Here is a 21,725-nt window from a genome sequence, read left to right as displayed (position 1 = left end):
ACAAACAAACAAACAAAAAGACACCTTCTGTAGCTTCATACCAAAAAAACAAACGACCCCATCAAAAAATGGGCAGATCTAAGCAGACAATTCTCCAAAGAAGACATATGAATGGCCAAAAAACACATGAAAAGATGCTCAACATCACTCATTATTAGAGAAATGCAAATCAAAACCACTATGAGGTACCACCTTACATCAGCCAGAATGGCCATCATCAAAAAGTTTACAAACAGTAAGTGCTGGAGAGGGTGAGGGGAAAAAAGAACCCTGTTACACTGTTGGTGGGATGGTAAATTGGTGCAACCACTGTGGAAAACAGTATGGAGATTCCTCAGAAAACTAAAAATAGAACTACCATTTGACCCAGCAATCCCACTCCTGGGCATCTATCCAGAGAAAACCATGACTCGAAAAGACACATGTACTCTGATGTTCATTGCAGCACTATTTGCAATAGCCAAGACACTGAAACAACCTAAATGTCCACCGACAGGGGAGTGGATCAAGACGATGTAGTACATATACACAATGGAATATTACTCGGCTATTAAAAGGAATGAAATACCAGCATTTTTAGCAACATGGATGGACCCAGAAATTATCATGCTGAGTGAAGTCAGCCATACAATGAGACACCAACATCAAATGCTTCCACTGACATGTGGAATTTGAAAAAAGGACAGACTGAACTTCTTTGTAGAACAGATACTGACTCACAGACTTTGAAAAACTTATGGTCTCCAAAGGAGACAGTTTGGAGGGTGGGGGGATGCGCTGGGGTCATGGGTTGGAAATCCGATAAAACTGGATTGTGATGATCATTGTACAACTGTAAACGTAAAAAATTCATTGAGTAATATATATATATAGTTAACGAAAAATAGCTGGGGATTTTTTAGCAAATAAGAATGTTTTGGAGTTCCCGTCGTGGTGCAGTGGTTAACGAATCCGACTAGGAACCATGAGGTTGCGGGTTCGGTCCCTGCCCTTGCTCAGTGGGTTAACGATCCGGCGTTGCCGCGAGCTGTGGTGTAGGTTGCAGACGCGGCTCGGATCCCGAGTTGCTGTGGCTCTGGCGTAGGCCGATGGCTACAGCTCCGATTCAACCCCTAGCCTGGGAACCTCCATATGCCGCGGGAGCGGCCCAAGAAATAGCAACAACAACAACAACAACAACAACAACAACAAAAAAAAGAAAAGAAAAAAAAATACTAGAATGTTGCAACTAGCAAGACGTTAATTTCCAAAATATACAAACAGATCACAGAACTCAATAACAAAAAAAAAAACAAACAACCCAATAAAAAAAAAAAAGAATGTTTTATTCTTTATTAGAAAGCAACTTAAAAATTTTTTTTCAACTCGAGGGTCTTTTCCTGGCTACTTGCTATGTATAGTAGAAATTAAATAATTTCTTACACAGGGAGACCAGTTGCAGTTGATTTTTTTCATATCTGCTTAAAAACAGGTAAGGAGAATAGAGCTATCACATATATAATCTTTATTCTAATAATTGATATTTTTAAACTTTCACATTGTTAGAGAATATTCGTAAACTAATAAAGCCTAAAAGTTTAAGACTCTGTACAGTTCTTTGTTTCAAAGCCAAATCAGTCTCCTGAAGTTTGAGAGAATTACTGGCTTTACAAATTAGAAAAGAGAGAATTAGTGAGTTGTTGTCTTCCTAAAATTGCCCAGCTGCCGCTAATTTGGGAAAGATAAATGCAGGTTAGGAAGACCATTGGAAGCTGCCAAACACAGGCATTAGCAGGAAGCCACGCTGAGTGGGAGGAGAGAGACTGAGCAACCCATTTACAGATTAAGCACTTGTGAAATTGGGGAAGTTTTTCTCAGGAAGTGCCATAGAAAGTTCATAATAACCTCTTGAAAACTTGTAAAATTTATAGCTGCAAGGTATCAGCAGTAGCTGTTCACACTTTGCTTCACCTCCAGAAAGTAGAGTCTATTCTGTCCCTTTTGAATAGTTTCCCTGCACATTAAAAGGTAACAGGATAAGGGATGACATTTGGATCAAATTAGGATACAATGGCCTTGGACAAATTCCCACCGGGCCATGTCACTACTGTACATTAATAACCACTAGGACACTAAGAAAAGGACCAGTTGTTGAAGGGTAAACCTAATTCTGTGTGTCTCCGATCAACACACTGCATATGAAATAATAAAAGATTAAGCTGTCTTAAAAAACACTTAAAACAAACATTAATCCTTAATTAAACAAACATTTAACACTTCCTGTGTCTCATGCATCTTATATACACACTTTAATTTTTAAAAATCCTGCAGTTCAAATAATGCCAACTTCACTTTAAAGATAAGGATTGCAATTATTTGTCTGAATAGATGGGTTCCTTGAGGGCATGGATAGTATTTTACTCTACATATGGCCCCAAGGCAGAATAAATAGTCCATATTAAACTCAAGAAATATATGTTGAATAAATGTGTAAATGAAGGAATGAGGTACATTTGGGCTAAACTTGAAAAATACATAGGATTGGAATAAGCAGAAGCAGAAAAATGAAAGTAGAAAAGAAATCCAGGGGGAGTATCCAGCACACTTAATCAAAGAGGGTTAAGATTTTAAGTATAGATGAGAAAAATTTGAAGAGCTATTAGGAAAAAAGTAACCTAATTTCCCTCTTTCAATTACTTGTCCTTGTACCTAATTCAATTCACAAATCCAGTACTGACATGTAGTACCAAACTCCAACATATCATTTTGTTGGGAAAGTAAAAAAAAAAAAAAAAAAAAAAAAATACACACACACACACTTCTGATTTGAACCAAACTTTGTACTCTGTTCAGATCTATTTGTATCTCATACTCAATATCTGTCTTCACACCAGTCACTTGAATCAGCAATGACTAAACATTGCAGAATTCAGTCTTGATATGCACTTAATTTCAGTATGATGTAAAAATGTTTTAATTTCAGTATGATGTAAAAATGTCAACTCTGCAGAATCTGAGAACAACCACTCTCCCCATGTATGTGTTAAGATTATAATTTAATTCTGCATTGTATGTGAGAGAGAGGAAATTCAAATTCAGTTTATGTATCACAGATATCCTGTAACAGCCGTCCACAAGATCCTATGAAAAGCAGACTTTGACTGTCATTATCACAAGCTGTTCTTATTAGAGAGTTTCATAGTTTAGTATGCATTTTCCTTTCCTGATTACATAATTGCATATTTATATAATTATGTACATTTATGGGAACTGTAACAGAAATATTTTCTCCTGAATCATTAATATTGGATCATGAGTATAGATATATGTTTTTAAAGTTAACGTTCAATGATAACATTTTAATCTATTTTTATGTGTTAGGTGTTGTGTAATATAAGAAATGTTTTTAAAAATCTGCAGTGCATTAAAGCTGGTAAATGAATCATCAGAATTCTGTCCACGTCAAGAGCATCCAGAGGACTTCTGGTTTTGTCCAGCATGTAAAAGCTTAGAAGTCACTACTCTTCTTAATAAGTAAAAACTAAACAAACTGAAAAATCAACAACTCTTCTTAGATCCATAAGAGAACTACTACCCCCAAGAGTGGAGAGAGTGCCAGGCAAATTCAGGGAATCACAGCCTACTGGAACTGAAGCCTCCATGGAAACTGGGAGAAGGACCCTGAACTGCAAATGACGAATTACTAGAGGCTCGGTGGGGCCAAGTCAAGAGACAGAAACCCCAGGAGGGGCCAGGCACCAGAGATCTCCACATCTTTGTAAGTTTTATTTCCTAGAGCTCTACAAGAGTCTCTTAGTGAACGTCAGAGTAAAAGTCCCTCGTGCTTCTAGAGAGAGGGGAAATGATTCATTTCTAAATATGCCAGATTATTCTGTTCTTCTGAATAGGTCTGCCCTCAGGATAAACTATTTAACCAGAGACAAACATACTGGGACTTTATCAGAGCCTAACTTACCTGGGAGAAGGAAAATAGCCAACTCCAGCTCACTCTAACCATCCTCTCTCCTTAACTGGGAGAGAAAAACAAAAATAAAAACAAGAAGTACGTGTTAAGCTCACAATCCAGACTTACTAAAGACTGTCACCCAACGTAGGACTACAGAACACTTCCCTCCCCTGACCCCTTACTACCACATTACTAAAGTCTTTTACTCAGAACATGTCCCACTATTTTTTTCAAAAAATTACAATACATACTAAAAGATGCACGCACACACACACACAAACCATTTCAAAGAGATAAAGCAAACATCAAAACCAGACCCAGATATGGCAGGGATACGGAATTATCAGACAGGAACTTAAAACAGCAGTGGCTAATATGCTAAGGACTGTAATAGATAAAGTAAACAGCATGAAAGAATAGATGGGCAAGGTAAGCAGAGAGATGGAAATCCTAAGAAAGAACCAAAAAAGAAATGCTAGAGATCAAAAAATGCTGTAATAAGTAAAGATAAAATAAAAACTTCTGTTTTTCTTATTCTTCATTAATCTAATAGGTCAGTTCATTCAAAGTAATAGTAAAAATGTATTTGACTATACATGTTTATATTTATATATAAAAGAAATAAGATTATAGCAATGATACAATGGGGATGAATTAGGATTATTTTATTGTTATAAGGAAGGTGCTGGCACTATTTATGAACTGGTATAGTAGTATTTGAAAATAGACTCAGATTAGTTGTAAAGGTACATTGCAAACTCTAGGGTAACCACTAAAAAACAGCTTAAAAAAAGAAGTATAACTGAGGTAACAATAAGAGTAATAGAGTAAATATAACTAAGAGAGGAGAGGCAATAGATTCATTTGATATATTCAGTTAAAACCAAAAAAGACAAAAAAAAGAATGGAAGACAAGAGTAGGGACAAAGACAATAACAAAAAGAAAATAGTTAACAAATAGATATTACTCCAACTATATCAATAATCATATTGAAAGTCATTGGTTTAAATGTACCAATTAAAAAATAGAGATTGTCAAAGTGTATCATAAAACAATGCCCACCTACATGCTGTCTACATAAAATTTACTTTATATATAGTTTTAATAACTGAGTGGGAAGAGATATTCTATGCTAATACTAATAAAGTGTGAGTAGCTATATTAATTTCAGATCAAGCAGACATCAGAACAAGGAAATACTAGGGATAAAAGTGGCATTACATAGTGGCAAAGGAGTCAATTCTCCAAGACATAAAAATCCTTAATGTTAATGCACCTAACAACAGAGCCTCAAACTGCATAAGGCAAAAACTGATAAAACTGCAAGGAGAGCTAGATGAACTCGTTCTTATAACTGGGGACTTCAACATTTGTCTGTCCTGAAATAGATTCAGGAGGCAGAAAATCAGTAAGGACAGAACTGAAGTCAACACCACCTTCAGTCAACTGAATATAATGGACATCTACAGACTACAAACTCCAACAGAATACACATTTTCTCAAGCCAAGAGCAATTTTACTCAAAAACATTTTGATGAAAATTTTTTAGTTCTCCCTCAGAAATTATTACTTTTAAACATACATTACTATTCTATAAAATATAATGTGTGATAGTTTTTAGAGTCCAAAATGAAGTTTCCTAATGCCCATTACGGAATGATTCACCATTCCTTTAAAGCAACTCGATGTGTTGCATCTGTGAGGTTACCATAGCATACTACCTGGAATATAATTTGGAGTTGCAAAGGACTCTTATTGTGAGATCTGATGAGAATAAAACAATCTTTATCAAAAAAATACGAATAATGTTTCTTCTCAACCAGGTATTGATAGCTCTCAACCTGTGGAAAAGTGAAATCATCACCAGTTCTCTTAGGGTGTTGTCCCCCAAGATAGTGCCATAACTGACCCCTAGTGGTCACTCCAGAGTTTTATCAGGTCAGGTATTTCTGGGTAATAGAGACATGGTAAGACCAGTGAATTCTGTGAGCATGACCCAGTGTCTCACCTCCACCTCTGTGAAGTGAGTTCCTTGGTTGAAGATAATGTAATATATGATACCATGGCGATGAGTAAGGCTTTCTATAGGTCCATGAATGCTTGTGTGGATGGAAATACTGTAAGCAAGAAAGACAAAATCCACATGCATACTCAACTCTACATTCATGAGATTAATGCTTTCTCCACAATAAAAAGGATCTGATACACTCAACTAGACATCATATGGCCAGCTGGTTTCCTTGGAGAATATATCAACTTGTGGCTTATTATGGTCCTCTGCTCTTGGTAAATTAGACACCTAGCTGTGGCAGTAGCCAAATTAGCCTTGATGAGGCAAAATTCCTTTTGTTAAACCCATAGGTGAGTTCCATCCCTACTGTCAAAGTCACTTTGTAAATGAACCCATTATGCAAGCACCAGAAAGGCTAGTGAAAGAAGCTGATTATATCCATAGAAGGAATACCCTTGTCCACTTCATCACTGACAGCATCCTCTGCAGTGGATGCCATCTGGAGTACACTTACATAGAACATGCTTATCCACATACATCTCCCCCTAAACTACTCATTACCCATTTTCTTTTTTTTTAATCAGATAAATCTTTATTTTTTATGATTTGTTTCCATTATGGTTGGTTTATAGTGTTCTGTCAATTTCCTACTGTACAGCAAAGTGACCAAGTCATATATATATATATATATATATATATATTCTTTTTCTCACATTATCCCCCATCATGTTCCATCATAAGTGACTAGATATAGTTCCTTGTGCTATACAGCAGGATCTCATTGCTTATCCACTCCAAATGCAATAGTTTGCATCTATTAACCCTAGACTCCCAGTCCATCCCACTCCCTTCCCCTCTCCCTTGGCAACCACAAGTCTGTTCTCCAAGTCCATGCATTTCTTTTCTGTAGAAAGGTTCATTTGTGCCATATATTAGATTCCAGATATAAGTGATATCATATGGTATTCATCTTTCTCTTTCTGACTCACTTCACTTAGTATGAGAGTCTCAAATATTCTAAGTCTCTTTCTAGTTGACCAACGTTTTAGTCACTACCAATGGATCTCTGTAGATCTGTACCACCAGTCATGTCCCATTCCATATACAGGGAACGACTAGATGTACCATCTGAAATTCTTCCCTCTGGAAGAAAACACTAGTGTCTTCCATGGCCACATACCCCCCTTACACAAGTGGAACAGTAATCCAGTGGCCAGCATATAAGCTGACCCTTCTCTAAATCAGACCATCTACTGACACCATGGTATGCAGTCCTTCTGTAAGCAAGTCATTTCTTTCCTTCTGTGTAAATGATTACAAGGAACTCTCCACGAGGCCATAGTAGTTTGTGATGGTTAAGTGGAAAAGCAGTAGAAGGATACACCATGGGAGTCTGATCTACCTTATGTGGTTTAAGTATAATTTCCAGATCTGCTAGGTCATTCTCTTATATACAATTTGCACTCTACAACAGAATGATGCTGTGTATGGTCAACTTTAGGATTGGGTAGATCTGATAACACAGTTTACTAAAGAAGGTAGGATGCTTGCTACTTCAGGCTTACCAGTTCCAAATTGCAAACATCATCAATGTAATGGACCAGCATAATACTCTATGGGAAATCAAGACAATCAAAGTCCCTCTGGATTATGAAGGGAAACTGAAAAGTTGACAGAACCCTAAGGTAAGACAGTGAAGATTTACTTCTGTCCCTGCTTTATGAGGGCTGAATGAATATATTTTGCTAATGGAAATTGAAAAGAAAATATGTAATCAGACAACGATTATAGGCCAAGAAGTGGGGATGTATAGCCTTGCTCCAACAAAGTTTCACATCTATAACCATAACTGCACTTATCATCATAAGATTTCCTTTACGATAACAGCTTTTCTTTCAGATCTGAATAAGATTTACACCAGCACAAAGGGTGAATAAATGGAATCTGGTGGGAATCCTGACCTTTCCAGTATCTGGTATCATTTCCCCCATGGATGCAGTATTGCTTCTGGTTTACTCTTTCTGGGGGGGAAAGGAGAGATCTGGAGGACAGTTTCAGGGACTTTCAGTTGGCCCTTTCTATTATAATAATCTTCACTGCATAATGAGAAAACATATGGGGGACTCCTGCCAGTTACTAAGTATATGCATTTCCATTTTATATTCTAGGCTTGGCAAAATGAGCACAGGATGGGTCTGTGGTTGCTGTGCACTCATTACTGAGTAGATTTGAAGCAAGAACCAGTCTATTGCCTAGTCATCAGAGACACCCAGTGGGCCACAGTGATGTTTTGAATCTCTGGGAATCAGAGACAAATCAGAACCAGTATCTAAGAGCCCTGAGAAGGTCAAGTCACTGTTTTTCCCTAGGGCATTATCCTCTAGTGGATGATATAGGTCCCACTGGAGAAGGCTTGGAGGAACATTCACAGTAGGCACATGTTTGTGAGAGGGTCATTCTTTTTCCAGCCTCTCCCTCCATCAAGAGACTGCAGGTCTGTGTTAATTAAACAAGAAAGCCATTGGACTGAGGTAGCTCTAATGCTATGGCCGCCTACCTAAGGAAACCAAAATCTCAGCCTGGAAATGCCTCACGGTTATGAAATCAACATGTTAAGAATAGCCAATCACAATCAACCAACTAGGCTTTAAGCTACAGGCAATCAAATAATTTCCTTTCTTTGCTTCCATCCTTTCTTTGTATGAGTCTTTCCCCTGGCACCTGCCCAGCAGAGCACCCCTAACTGCTTATGGAGTGACACTGCTCAGTTCAAATAGATTGTACTAAAACACAATCTTTAAATTTGTTAATAGGCCTGTATGTTTTAACATTTGTGAAATAGTTTGAGAATTCTGTAAGAGACCATGATTCCTCACTACGGCATCTTAAATAAATTTTTTTCTGCCCTCCAGAACTAGAACTGTACTACTTATATAGATGTCAAATAGAGCTATAGTAGGCCACTATAGTGGATTGAATGGTGGCTTCTAAAATGATATATCCATGTCCTAATACCTGGACCAGGTAAATGTGAACTTATTTGAGCATAGAACATTTCCAGATGTGATTACATGAAGGATCTTGAGATGAGATCATCCTGGATTACCCATGTAGGCCCTTAACCCAATGACAGGTGTCCTCACAAGAGACAGAGGAAGAGAAGACACAGACACACAAAGAGGAGGAGGCAAAGTGAGTAGGACAACATTTGGAGTGATGCAGCCAAAGCAGCTGACAAATGCCAGAAGCCACAGAAGCTAGAAGAGATGACAAAGAGTTCTCCTGCAGGACACACAAAAGGACGAGGCTCTGTTGACAGCTTGATTTTAGACTTCTAGCCTCCAGAACTGTGAAAGAAGAAACCCTTCTTGTTTTAAACCACCCAGTCAGTAGTAATTTATTTCAGATGCCCTAAGAAACTAATAGAGCTGTGCATTTCTTTTCTGTGGATCTGATTATTAATTAACCATTGTTATAAATCCTGCAGGGTCAAACCACTATGGACCCTAGGGTTCTTATTATAACCCTTCCCACTTTTTCTCTGATGGTTAAGTTTCAACCTGGCTTGTTGCATGGGGGGAGTCACATTATTCTCATTAGGTAAGGTTGTCTAATTCCACTGCAACATGCCCACTGTCATCTCCAGCTTAAAGGGAAGAGCCACCACAGAGTTTTTTAAGAATGCTGGTAATTCACTTATGACTGCATTTCTTAATGCCTTGGTAGAGACCCTTTTGTGGTGTATGGACACCTGTAAGATGTGTTTGAGAAAGTTTCACCTAACATATCCAATTCCAACAACCCATCTTCCTAAGTAATGTTTTCCAGGGAAGCTTAGGCATTTCAAGTTCATTGAAATAGCCCACTTTTGAGTTGAGGTTCCGGTTAACATATATACCAATTCTCAGGGCCTCAAGCCAACAATTAAATACTGAATTCTAGGCAAGAACATCAATTTGGTTTAATATAATCTTCATTTTTTTCCTTTTTAGTCTAATGCCCTTCCTTACAATAAATTCTTATATACCTCCCTGATTCTTTTTTTTTTTTCTTTCTTTCTCTTTTTTGGCCACCTCATGGCATTTGGAGTTCCCAGGCCAGGGATCAAGATATCAGCCACAATTGTGACCTAAGCCACAGCTGTAGCAATGCTGGATCCCTAACCCACTGTGCCAGGACTGGGATTGAACCTGTGTCCCAGCAATCCCAAGATACTGCCAATCCCATTGCACCACAGTGGGAACTCCTACTCCCCTGATTCTTAGTGAAAATTGACATGATCCTACATCTCTCTCAGTAAACAAGCGAACTCACACCAGGCCATACCTTGTTCTTCCTCACCAATATCCTTACATAGCCGAGTTCTAACCTGGATACACCTCTAACTCTTATAATCAGGTTCCAGACTTAATCCTTAGCCACAACTTTCATGTATATACAGGAGCTAAGTTCTTTAGAGTTGTCTTAGGGCTTTCAGAATTTCTGTCTGGCTCTATGTTGGACATTCACGCCTCTCAATTTATCCTTTTCTCCATGAATTTTCTCCAGTGTAAGAAATGCCATCTTATACCACAATCTTTGTCAGAAAACTAATTGCCATTTGACCTCCCTATGCTTATCCTCTATCTGCACCCCATTCCATGCCTTCCATTCTGAGTAATCATGATTCTACCACATGCTGCATATTATCAGTGTCCCATTTCCCACATGGAGGGTACCCGTGTGATCTTGAAATACATGAGCAGCCTAAGCCTAGGATTACACTTTAAAGTCCGTTTTTTAGAACCACTTGTGGTACCAACTGTTGTTTTGTTCAGGGCCCTGCTGGCAGACCTAAACTGGTTAATTTGAAAAGTATTTAGGAGTTCCCGTCATGGCTCAGCAAAAATGAATACGACAAGTATCCCTGAGGATGCAGGTTCGATCTTTGGCCTCACTCAGTGGGTTGGGGATCCAACATTGCCATGAGCTGTGGTGTAGGTCGCAGACACAGCTCAGCTCCTATGTTGCTGTGGCTGTGGCATAGTCTGGCTGCTAAACCTCTGATTCAACCCCGAGCCTGGGAACCTCCAAATGCCATGGATGTGGCCCTGAGAAGACAAAAAAGGAAAAAAAAAAGAAGAAAGAAAAGTATTTAGTAAAATACTGTTTACAAGGGAGATGACATTAAGGAAAAAAAAGTGAAACATCTAACCTAGCTATAACAGAAAGCCATTATCACCATTAGCTGAAGAAGCAAAGAGAAGGAATGAGCTCCAGAATTCAAAGAGAGTTGTGGAATAGGACAGATGCCCATCCAACCAGACCTGTAGTTTCAGGCAGATAAAAACTGTCACTTGACAGCAACAGACCAAAAAGCAGAAGGGAAAAGTGAGGGGTATAAACATCCCAACTTCTGCCCTTATTTCAGACCTCAAACTTCCTCTAATGCTTCCTAATGACTAAATCCAACCGAGGGATGTATTGATGCTGTGCATAAAGATCAGCTTCCACAGGAACAAAGCAGAGAAAGGAAGGGGAGAGAGTAGAGCTGAAGAGGCACATAAGGAATATCAAGGAAAAATTGTGTGCTTTTACCTTTTAAGACTTTTTTTGGATTTGGTTTGCTAATATTCTGTCTAGGATTTTTTGCATCTATACTCAGATGAAAATGGTCTATCATTTTCTTTCTTGCATTATCCTTGTTAAATTTTGTTTTTAATGATACACTGTCCTCATGAGTTGAGGAATATTCACTATGTTCTATTTCTTGGAAGAATATCTAGTAGAATTAGAATTATTCATACACCCAATGCTCAAAAGTGACACAGATAATTTTCCTTGCATTACATCAGACAAAGCAGGTTACATAAACCTCCTTCACTTTCAGAGGGTGAAGAATTGCAATCAGTCACCCAATGTTCCTGGAAAAAGAAGAGAAACAACATTTTCTACTTCTTGACTCATTTCTCTCTCTTTTTTCATTAATAAGGTTATCTGTTGAGAACTGTGAAGTGTCTGAGATGTTACCCTAACTGCAAGCTAACAAGTTTGGTATCACAAGTTCATAAACAATAGTAGAAGACATGAGACTCCTGGGTCAGAGATGAAGCACAATTTATTGTTCACAGAACCAGCAGCAGCCAGAATATCAGCATTTTGCCCTAATTCCCTCAGGGTGACACAAAGTCCGATGACACATGTACACAGTGAGCTGCTTTGCAGGCTAGGAATGCTGGGCTAAAGACTCTGAATCTTATAGGGAATGGTAAACACTGTGTCTTCCAAGACTACTTTTATACAAATATCCTTGATAAAAGGAGAACTAAGTACAGGTTAGAAACATTAGAAGCCTATTGAGAATTGCTTCCCAACTGATGTTTTGTTTTAAACCTATTTTCTTATGTAATATAGAGATTAATTATTAATTAATATTGTGAATAGTAATTTATCAAAATAAGTAACTTTCTTTGCTCTGCTACTTATTTTCTCAATTTCATCCTTGATATTAATACTGCCACCAATTTTTTTGTTGCCTGTTTGCATAAATGACGGATAGTTTTACTCAATATCTTTTTATGGCATCTTATTGGGGGCACACATCTGGTACACAGCGTGGAGTTCACTCATTTGATACTATATGAGAATAACTATCCTTTACTAGAATTTCAACCTATTCAAATTTATGCACTGTGATATTTTTAATCTTGTTTTTCTCATATGTATTCCCTATTAACCTAAAAAACAAAGAAAAATCCTTTTATTTAACAATAATTCTTAAGTTTGTTGTTCTCTTTTCCTCTCTAGAAATATGGAGTTTACAATTCTATTTTCATTCAGCTAGGAGTAGCCTTTAAATTGTTAAACAAAACATTTGAATATCTACTTTCCTACCTATATATCCATTGCCTCTCCTCCCCTTAAGAAGATATGGACCATGTTGCTCCCTCTGAGCCCACCTACAGCAGATATTTTGTTAGAACACTCGGCTTTTTTTTTTTTTTTTTGGTTAATTCGGATTATTATTTTTTGCAGTATAGATTTTTATTTGGAAAAAATTTTGTTCACTACATTGTTTCATAACCATACAAGTATGATCATTTAGAAAGGATCTTGAAGTTGTGGTGCTCACTGTCATTCCTCACACACAATACCATGCCCAGACCTTACCTCCACAGCGTCAAGATCAGCTGGAGTACAGGATGGGTACACACAGGTGGATGATACGCTTTCTGCCTAGCAATGTCTTTCTGTTGTCTTTACAAATAAACAAATTTCCTGAAAATAAATTTCCTAGGTCGTATTTTTACCCCCAGAATTCAAAATTCTTCAATAGAAATGTGCCTCCCTTGTCTTCTGGCATTCAGGGTTGGGGAAGAGAAATCTATGTTGCTGTCGCTGACTTTGTTTTCTTTTGGCTTTTTCCCTCCAATTTAAATGCTTGTCTAATTACGAAATCCAGAAACGTCATGAGCTTGTGTCTATGTATGTCTCTGTATTAATTTTCCCAGTACTTGTTAGATACTTTATACAGATAAGGATTCATGTCTTTTTAGCTTAAGGCATTTAGCTTTAAATCTCTCTTTGCTAATTGTCTCTCTTTTTCTACTCCATTCTAGGCTTATGTTACTTCTAGAATAGACAAAGCAAAGTGGTTAAACTTATTATTTTTTTATCATCTACCTCATTTCTTTGACTTTTCCTCCTAATTTTAGGGGGAGCTAATTTACCAGATCCCTGTTTCAGCTTAGCTTTCAAGTACCAAATCTGCCCTTCTTTGCCACCAATGTGTTGTTTTTTGTAACTCAACAATCATTTCTTTTATATAATAAGCAATTTTTCCCAAAGGACAAAAAATACCATCAAATGACCTTAGCATAAGAGATTTGTTAAATGAATATTTGTTTTCATTTTTCAAAAGAATTCTTTTTTCAATTTTTGAATTTTTAAGTATATGGTGACTTCTTTAGCAGCTTGTTTTTTCAATATCACAATATAAAATTTTGTTCTGTTCTATTGTTTAGGCCTCTATCCATATAATATAGTCTTCCTAAAGGAGAAAGAAGAAATACCTTCTATCGTTTCACTTGTTAGTGGGCCAAGGGAGGTTATTCATCAGGTCACAAACTAGAGGAATGCAGACACATCGAAGGCAGAGGAGCTTAACTTCCTAACTAGTTGCTTTCCAGTAACCTGGAGCTGGAATTCTAATAGGTAACAATCTGGCTTTTCCCCTGCTGCCTGCTCTCTAGCCTGACACTATCTCCAGCCCCTTCTGCTGTAGATTTTTGGATACCTGCATAGAACAAGAACTGTAGTTCCCAGGATGGAAGGTTTACCAGAAGGGTTGGCTTTATTAGGAAAGTCTGTCTGGAGTTGAAATGTTTTTTTTCCCTCTTTGTGGTTATTCTCCCAGCCCTAAATAAAGTGCTACCCTTTTCCATATATGATTCAACTGCTCTGGCTGGCCAACCCCTCTCAGTTGTACTCCACAGGTCTTCGATTACTGTAAGCAAGTGCTGTCTAGTCTATTGCCCTAGGGCAACAGGGGGATTCTCAAAGGGCTTTGTTTGCCCCTATCTGACCACTACCCCTTCCTGCCTGCCACCCCAGCCCTTTCTGCTCCTCCCCAGCTCCTCCTCCTCTGAGCCATGGGATTCTCCAGACTGTCTTGTGAAAACCTGGTCATTCACATCTCACTGCAAACCTACTTTTGTCTGTGCTAAATTTTTACCTCTTTATCAGTGATCAGAATGGTCCCCAATCTAATCCTGTCTGAATTTATTGCCTAGAAAGTTCCCAGAACATCTAAACTGCCCATGAAAACTTGAGAATAATAATGGCTTTATAGCACTTCCCTTTTTGATGTTTAGTTCCTTAAAAATATGACCATTTTTACATTTGATAAGTAAAAAATTATATACTAGAAAATATGTTGCTAAAATGTTGGTAAATATTTAGAACAAAAAGATTAATATTTAGATGGAATTCCTTGATTCTTTGATCACTAAACTTGAGAGAACAACTTCATTAACTGCTGATTGGAATTAGGAGAATTCCCTATTTATCTATCTATAATGTTTCCTCTCATCCATATACCGACTATTGTCCTGTAACTACATTTTATCTAAAATAAATTTCTTGAGTTGAAAGTTAGGCCTAGCTTTTGCTTGCATTTGATTTTTTTTTTTTCCCCCTAGGGCTGCACCCGCTGCATATGGAGGTTCCCAGGCGAGGGGTCTAATCAGAGCTGTAGGCACTAGCTTACACCAGAGCCATAGCAATGCGGGATCTGAACCGCGTTTGTGACCTACACCACAGATCATGGCAACACTGGAACCTTAACCCACTGAGTGAGGCCAGGGATCAAACCTGCAACCTCACGGTTCCTAGTCGGATTCATTAACCACTGAGCCATGACGGGAACTCCTACATGTTGAATTGAACTATAATATGTGTACTTGAAATTTTAAGACATTTTAATGTGGAAATATGTAAAGATAAAATGTTTTTTTACTTTAAAATATTAATTTCAGTAACTAAATCATATTAAAATTTAACACTAACTGTCTAACAATGAAGCATTTACATAGGGATATTTTTTCTTCATACAATTTATGACACTATGAAAAACAATTAAAATCAACAAAAAGATAAAATTCTCCTTCCATATTGTGTGACCTCTGTATTACTCTACTAGCAGTGGACAAAAATGCTGATCATCAAACAGTCCTGGATCTTCTAAGGACTAGGCCTCTGAATTTCTATAATTTTAGATGTTGGCTCTGACAGGTGTTTCTTTCTGATCTCATCTACTTCACCATCATCAAGTAAAAATGAAGCCAATAGTGGAATTTGAGAAAAATAGTTCTTAGCCAGGAAGTGTTTGTGTTTGATCTTGTGAATAAACAAGGGTTCATATCCCTGGAAAGAAAAGAAAATCAAATTCTATTAAACGTCACAGATATATTTTGCCAAGTAAAAACACTTATGCCTCAGTGCCTTTGCCTGTCAGTTCTTTCAGCCCAGAACACATATTTTTCTCACTTGGTCTATCATCTTTCAGGGCTCAGCTTTTATGATGTTTTAACTTGGAAGCCTTTCTTGATTCTCCCTCTGCCCTAAGTCCAAACTAATTTCTTCTACTTCCATAAGTACAAACACTCTCATGTATCTTAATTATAATATTTAGTTCATTCTGCCTTTAATTTCACTATCCACTTGCAAGTCTCTTCTTTGCAAAAATTCCTTAAAGATTTAAACTGGGTCTTTTTCATTTATGTGTCTCTTGGTCCCATAAGGTAAATATTCAATCAATATTTTTGTGTGCATGCTCCTTTCACCTTGGTTCTCTTTAAATCTATCTCGGTCTTGATGCAATCACTAATTTGAATTTTTTTTTTCTAAAATGAGTCCTCCCTCCATATCCCCAGAGTTCAAAGTCAAGATCACAATGGTGTTGTGACAATGTAAACTTCTCTTTAGTCAACCAGAGAGTAGTAGTAAAGGTTACTACTTGAGATATGAGTCCCTGCACTCCTTCTCTCCTGTATTCTAAACAGAAAATAACCTTCCTGCCTTTATTCAGTCTTTGTGCCTTTCCATTTTCATTTGTGCTTAATTTTTAGGCATCTTCTCTCTCCACAGCTATAACAGAGATTTGAACTATCCCTGTTATGTGGCTCTGCCACATTCTAAGATAGTCTGCTTTCTAATGAGAGGGGCACTGCTAGTTGTCAACACAATATTTATTCTCTCTTCCATTCATATTTAGAGTTCTGATTTTGCATTCTGTGATGATCTCAGCTTACCTAGCCTTCATTATAGCTAGTGATGGCCATGTGACAAGTTTCTGGCATACACATACACACACATTATATATATATATACACACACGTATATATGCATATTTATGTATATTTTAATAGAAGTCATTAGATAAAGTAGTTATTTATCTCTAAGAGGACACAAGCATTAGGATTAAAGCCAAAGGTTCAATTTTACTGAGGAAGAAGTTAAAGGGCCTGGGTTTCTGAGAACATTGTGGAGCAACCATACAAGCCCCAACTGCCAATTTCTAGAATTCTTATTAAATAAGAAAATTATTTAATTGTCATATTAAATTGTAATTATAAACTGCTGCATCTGTTATTTTCAGCTAAACTCAAATGCAACTGAAACAATGAAGAATTGTGTCCGAGTTCCTTGTTAACCCTTCCTTTCAGCCAAATCACTAATACTACCTGTACTTCCTTGTAAAATTTGTTTTCCGAAAGTTAAGGCATCCCCTTATTAAAGATCCCTCTGCAGTGTCAAGTCAAGGTAAAAAAAAAAAGGAACCAAAGGATATAATATTCATATAGAAAGCATTATGCAGAAGTATCCTGGGCTTATTTCAAAGTTTCTTCTCTATGAAATATATATACAATGGAATATTATTCAGCCATAAAAAGTATGAAATTATGCCAATAGCAACAACATGGATGGAGTATTATGCTTAGGGAAATAAGACAGAGAAGGACAAATATTGTATGTTATTTATGTATGGAATCTAAAATATAAAACAAACAAATATATGTGACAAAAAAGAAGCAGACTCACAGATATAGAGAACAGACTAGTGGTTACCAGTGGGGGGGAAGGAGAGGGGTAAAATATAAGTGTGGGATTAAAAGATATAAACTACTATTTATAAAACAGACATGTAACAAGGCTATATTGTACAGCACAGGGAAATATAGTCATTGTTTTATAATAACTTTAAATAGAGAATAATCTACACAAATATTGAATCACTGTGTTGTACCCTTGAAACTAATATAATGTTGTAAGTCGACTATACTTTAATTAAAAAAAAGTTTCCTCTCTACAGACAAATTCGTCAGGTCAAAATACTCATCCTTTGAACTAATCTAATTTTATTCCACCACTTTGTAGCCCATATTTCATTTAAGAAAAACTAACACACTTCTGTTATACGACATTTAATGACACATGTATAGAACTTTATAGGTTTTCAAAGTGCATAAATAAAACCAAAAAGTAGTCATTAAAGATGGGAAAACATAGAATGGTACACATAATAAAAGGAATAATAAGTAACTCAAAGAATAATATATGGGAAAATATCCATTATCCCCTTTTTATAGATGAGAAAACTGGGGCATTGATACATTAACAAATTTGCCCAACTTCTCCCAGCTCATAAGTGATAGAGCCAGAATTCAAAGCTACTCCAATCCTCTATATTGAGTCCATGTTTTCAACTAACCTTTATAAAAATGTATGAAGGAAAGAAGGCAGGTCTTTTTTTTTTTTTTTTTTTTTTTTTTGTCTTTTTGCCTTTTCTAGGGCTGCTCCTGCAGCATATGGAGGTTCCCAGGCTAGGGGTCCAATAGGAGCTGTAGCTGCCGGCCTACGCCAGAGCCCAGCAACGTGGGACCCAAGCCATGTCTGCAACCTACACCACAACTCACGGCAACGCCAGATCCTTAACCCACTGAGCAAGGCCAGGGATCAAACCCACAACCTCATGGTTCCCAGTCGGATTCATTAACCACTGAGCCATGACAGGAACTCCAAGAAGGCAGGTCTTAATGTCCTCCAGATGGTTAGTGACAGAAATGGGGAAATACTGGGACAGTTCTCCTGACATTAAATCCACTATTGTCCTACTCTGGCCAATGCACACACCATGAGAAATTGATCTGCTTCACATATAGTTCAAAGAACAGAAGTCTTTTTCCATGCTTTGCCTACAATTTGTGTAATGATGGCAGGAAGTCAAGATTATCTTAACTTTTGAATTTTTTTGTACTTACTGAGAAAGAATTTGGGAAATTCTGGAAATGTTTTAACCTGCCACAAAAAATAAACTATTCTTTAACTGGGCTGAATATTAATACTTAAAAGATTACACCAGCCCCAAAACTTAAAAGGCAATATTTATTTCCTTTTACTTTTTTGGCTGCCCTGCAACATAGGCATATGGAGTTCCCAGCCCAGGGATTATATCTGAGCCTCAGGTGCAGCCTAAGCCACAGCTGCAACAACGCCGGATCCTCAACCCATCGTGCCAGGCCAGGGATCAAACCTGTGTCCCAGTGCTCCCAAGATGCCGCTGATCCCATTGTACCACAGCAGGAACTCTAAAAAGGCAGTGTTTTTAGTCTGTCTTAAATGGCAATTATATTTGAAGTCTTTTATTTACACTAGGCTTGCCTGGTGTAAATGGAGCTCTATTTACAGAAATTCAATAAGATCAGCATCTTGAAATTAGAAATGTATGTGAATAGAACATTTAATTTGATACTGCAGTAATTTAATTAAATACACAAGGGGAGCTGTGTGGATTGATTGAAGAAGCAGTGGAATATGGGCTGTGGGAATGAACTTCAATCCCACTATGGGTCCTAGATGAAATGATATTGCTAGTATTGGCTATGCTTCCAAGTGATTAAATATTTATAAGGCCGCTTGCTTTACAAAATATCAAACTTAACATAGCTTCAATTTCTTGCTGCCCTTCCTTCCGATCCTTAGAATGATTTTTTTTTTCTAAGCCTGGCTTCTACTCTAATATTATTCAAAAGAGCTAAAAATTTAACTACTTTATCCTCTTTACACCTACCTTCCCCCTCCCCAGTGAAGCACAGGCAGGGGATTCAGCATGATTCAAAATGACTATTTAAAGCCATTTCTTTACTTTCCCTTAGCTAATATCTTGCATGGAATTAAAGTACAGCAATTTAATCAATGGAGGAGAGAGAATCAGTATCAGCCATTGCAATCATATAGGCTTACTCAGTATGAATAGAGCTTTCTGTGAACTCATCAGAGATGCCCATTCTGTTCATCAAGTATTTTACAGATTGCATCTTGTAAGTTACTGAAATTAAATGGTATTTAATTTTTACAGTGCTTTCCTCACTCCTACTTGGGTGAAAGGAAATGAAGAATGGAGCCTCAGAACTATACCCTATCGGTATGACTGCAGTTTAGAGCACAAAATTATGAAAAGAATTTATTTGAGAATTTAGTGTGCTTTTAGGCAGACTAGTGATGATTAATCAAAGGACTGGCTTGAAGTTCCATACTACTTATCTGGTGATAATATTTATTTATTCATTCAACAAATACTTATTAAATCCCTAGTCTGAGATACTGTTGTAGGTATTAGAGATATAGATACAAATAAACTAAACAATATCCCTGCTCTTGTGGAATTTACTGTGGAACTAACATGCTTGAACTTGGTATTATTAGGAGGGAATGGCATTGTGTGAGGTACTCGTAAGACTTTCAGATCTCTGATCTTTAACATTTTATGTGCCTTAGCTTCCTTTTTATTTTCATCTCTGCCTTACATACCATCCATGTATTTTGCTACTGTTATCATGTGTCACGTTTCTCAGTCCAACATAAGCATGTAAATTACGCGTGGAATAGAGTAAAAGGCAGTCAACTTCTCCCTAATAATCCCAATAATCAAATTAAGTTCCCCAATAAAGTTTGACTTTCTTACCTCTTCAATACTTTTTAGCTTGAGATGAGTAGCGCCTTCGTCTTTGGTAAGAAGAATGCAGTTCCAGGGCGACCACTCCAAGGACTTATCCCACCTGACCATGACCAGATCATTGAGGTCCTTCCAGGCACTGAGCACTGACTGGGATGCCCAGATATTCTCCGTCAGGTACTGAATATCCTGTAGCTGTACGTCAAAACATTTGTGACAAATAATAACATAAAACTTCTTTAAGATCACATTACTTGAGAAAAAAATTATACTGAGTGTATTTTTAAGAGAAATGTTATTCATGAAGTTTGCAACGCACATAGCCCCTTATTTTTCACCAAATCTCTGCTCATTCTGCCAAAATTACATCACCAGTTTCAGTCATGAATGCATCCTTAACCCACCATAAGCTGTGTATATTTCGAGTATGCTAATTTTACCTTACATTTACATGGTATTAAATACTTTTCAAAATTCCTTAGTAACTATCATCTCATCCTCAGGGTTACTGCAGGTCATTTTTATTGCAATTTTACAAATGAGGAAATGAAGATTTAATGAAGAACAAGCAATTCACTTGGTGTTATTAAAAGCTTTGTTGTTTTAATGAAAAAAGAGGGAAAAGGGAGGCAGTGAAATAACTGTTTAAAAACTTTTTTAAAAAATTTAAACCATATTAGCCAAAGCTCTTGAAATGACTTCTTATCACAAGGTCTGCATATATAAACTTAGACTTGCCAGAGGGGCAAGCGTCACAAAGAATAAACATAGAAAGAAGAATCATTATTTTAAAAGGTTTGGACGGGGAAGCAGAAATCTTTTCTGGAAAATCAGTGGACAAATTTCACCCATAGTTGGCAATGTTTACGGATCATACCTGCATCAGGAAAGCAATTTTAGAATCATCTTCATATTCAGCTTCTGAATTGTAGAGCCTCTGAAGTAAACATTTGTGCTTCAAAAACGATTCTCGTTTCCGAGTCTCATTGTCAAGGTTAACGCAGTGACGGCACCGGTAAATGCGGTGTGAGGTGGAGGATACAGCAAACTCTGTAGACGGCAAATACAACTGGCAACTATGGCAAAAGTAAATCTTCTTGTAAAACTTCAGTGGGTCTTGAGGGACCTAAACAGTTTTTTTTTTAAAAAAAAAAGAAAGAAAGAAAACTATAACAGGCCAAATGCTAACCAAGAAAAGCCCTAAGGACTAACTTGGAATAAGATAAAAAGTTAATTTTAAAGTCCCTTAACTGCCTACTTTACACAAAATTTA

The 21,725-nt window shown here is 37.1% G+C and overlaps 1 protein-coding gene across 13 annotated transcripts in view; it reads right to left on the bottom strand.

Moving 5' to 3' along the window:
- IQUB (IQ motif and ubiquitin domain containing) overlaps window positions 1-21,725 on the bottom strand; it is a 108,201-nt gene that overhangs the window by 36,001 nt on the left and 50,475 nt on the right. For 5 of the 13 annotated variants that reach the window (XM_085005991.1, XM_085005992.1, XM_085005995.1 and 2 more), the window contains 3 exons: window positions 21,330-21,578; window positions 20,462-20,647; window positions 13,625-15,861 (listed from right to left, as the gene is read on the bottom strand). In XM_085005991.1, coding sequence (XP_084862117.1) covers window positions 15,679-15,861; window positions 20,462-20,647; window positions 21,330-21,578 — 618 coding nt within the window. In that variant the 3' untranslated portion in view covers window positions 13,625-15,678. Of the gene's footprint in view, window positions 1-12,037; window positions 15,862-20,461; window positions 20,648-21,329; window positions 21,579-21,725 lie in introns of those variants that run through there. The other 8 variants (XM_085005993.1, XM_005673215.4, XM_085005997.1 and 5 more) reach the window with 2 other exon arrangements.

The sequence above is a fragment of the Sus scrofa genome, chromosome 18 (assembly GCF_054392235.1).
Source record: "Sus scrofa isolate SSC_HxYL_T2T_F1_AM1 chromosome 18, Sscrofa_HxYL_maternal_Yorkshire_Landrace_v2.0, whole genome shotgun sequence".
Classification (NCBI taxonomy): domain Eukaryota; kingdom Metazoa; phylum Chordata; class Mammalia; order Artiodactyla; family Suidae; genus Sus; species Sus scrofa.
This window is presented reverse-complemented; position numbering and strand designations above follow the sequence as displayed.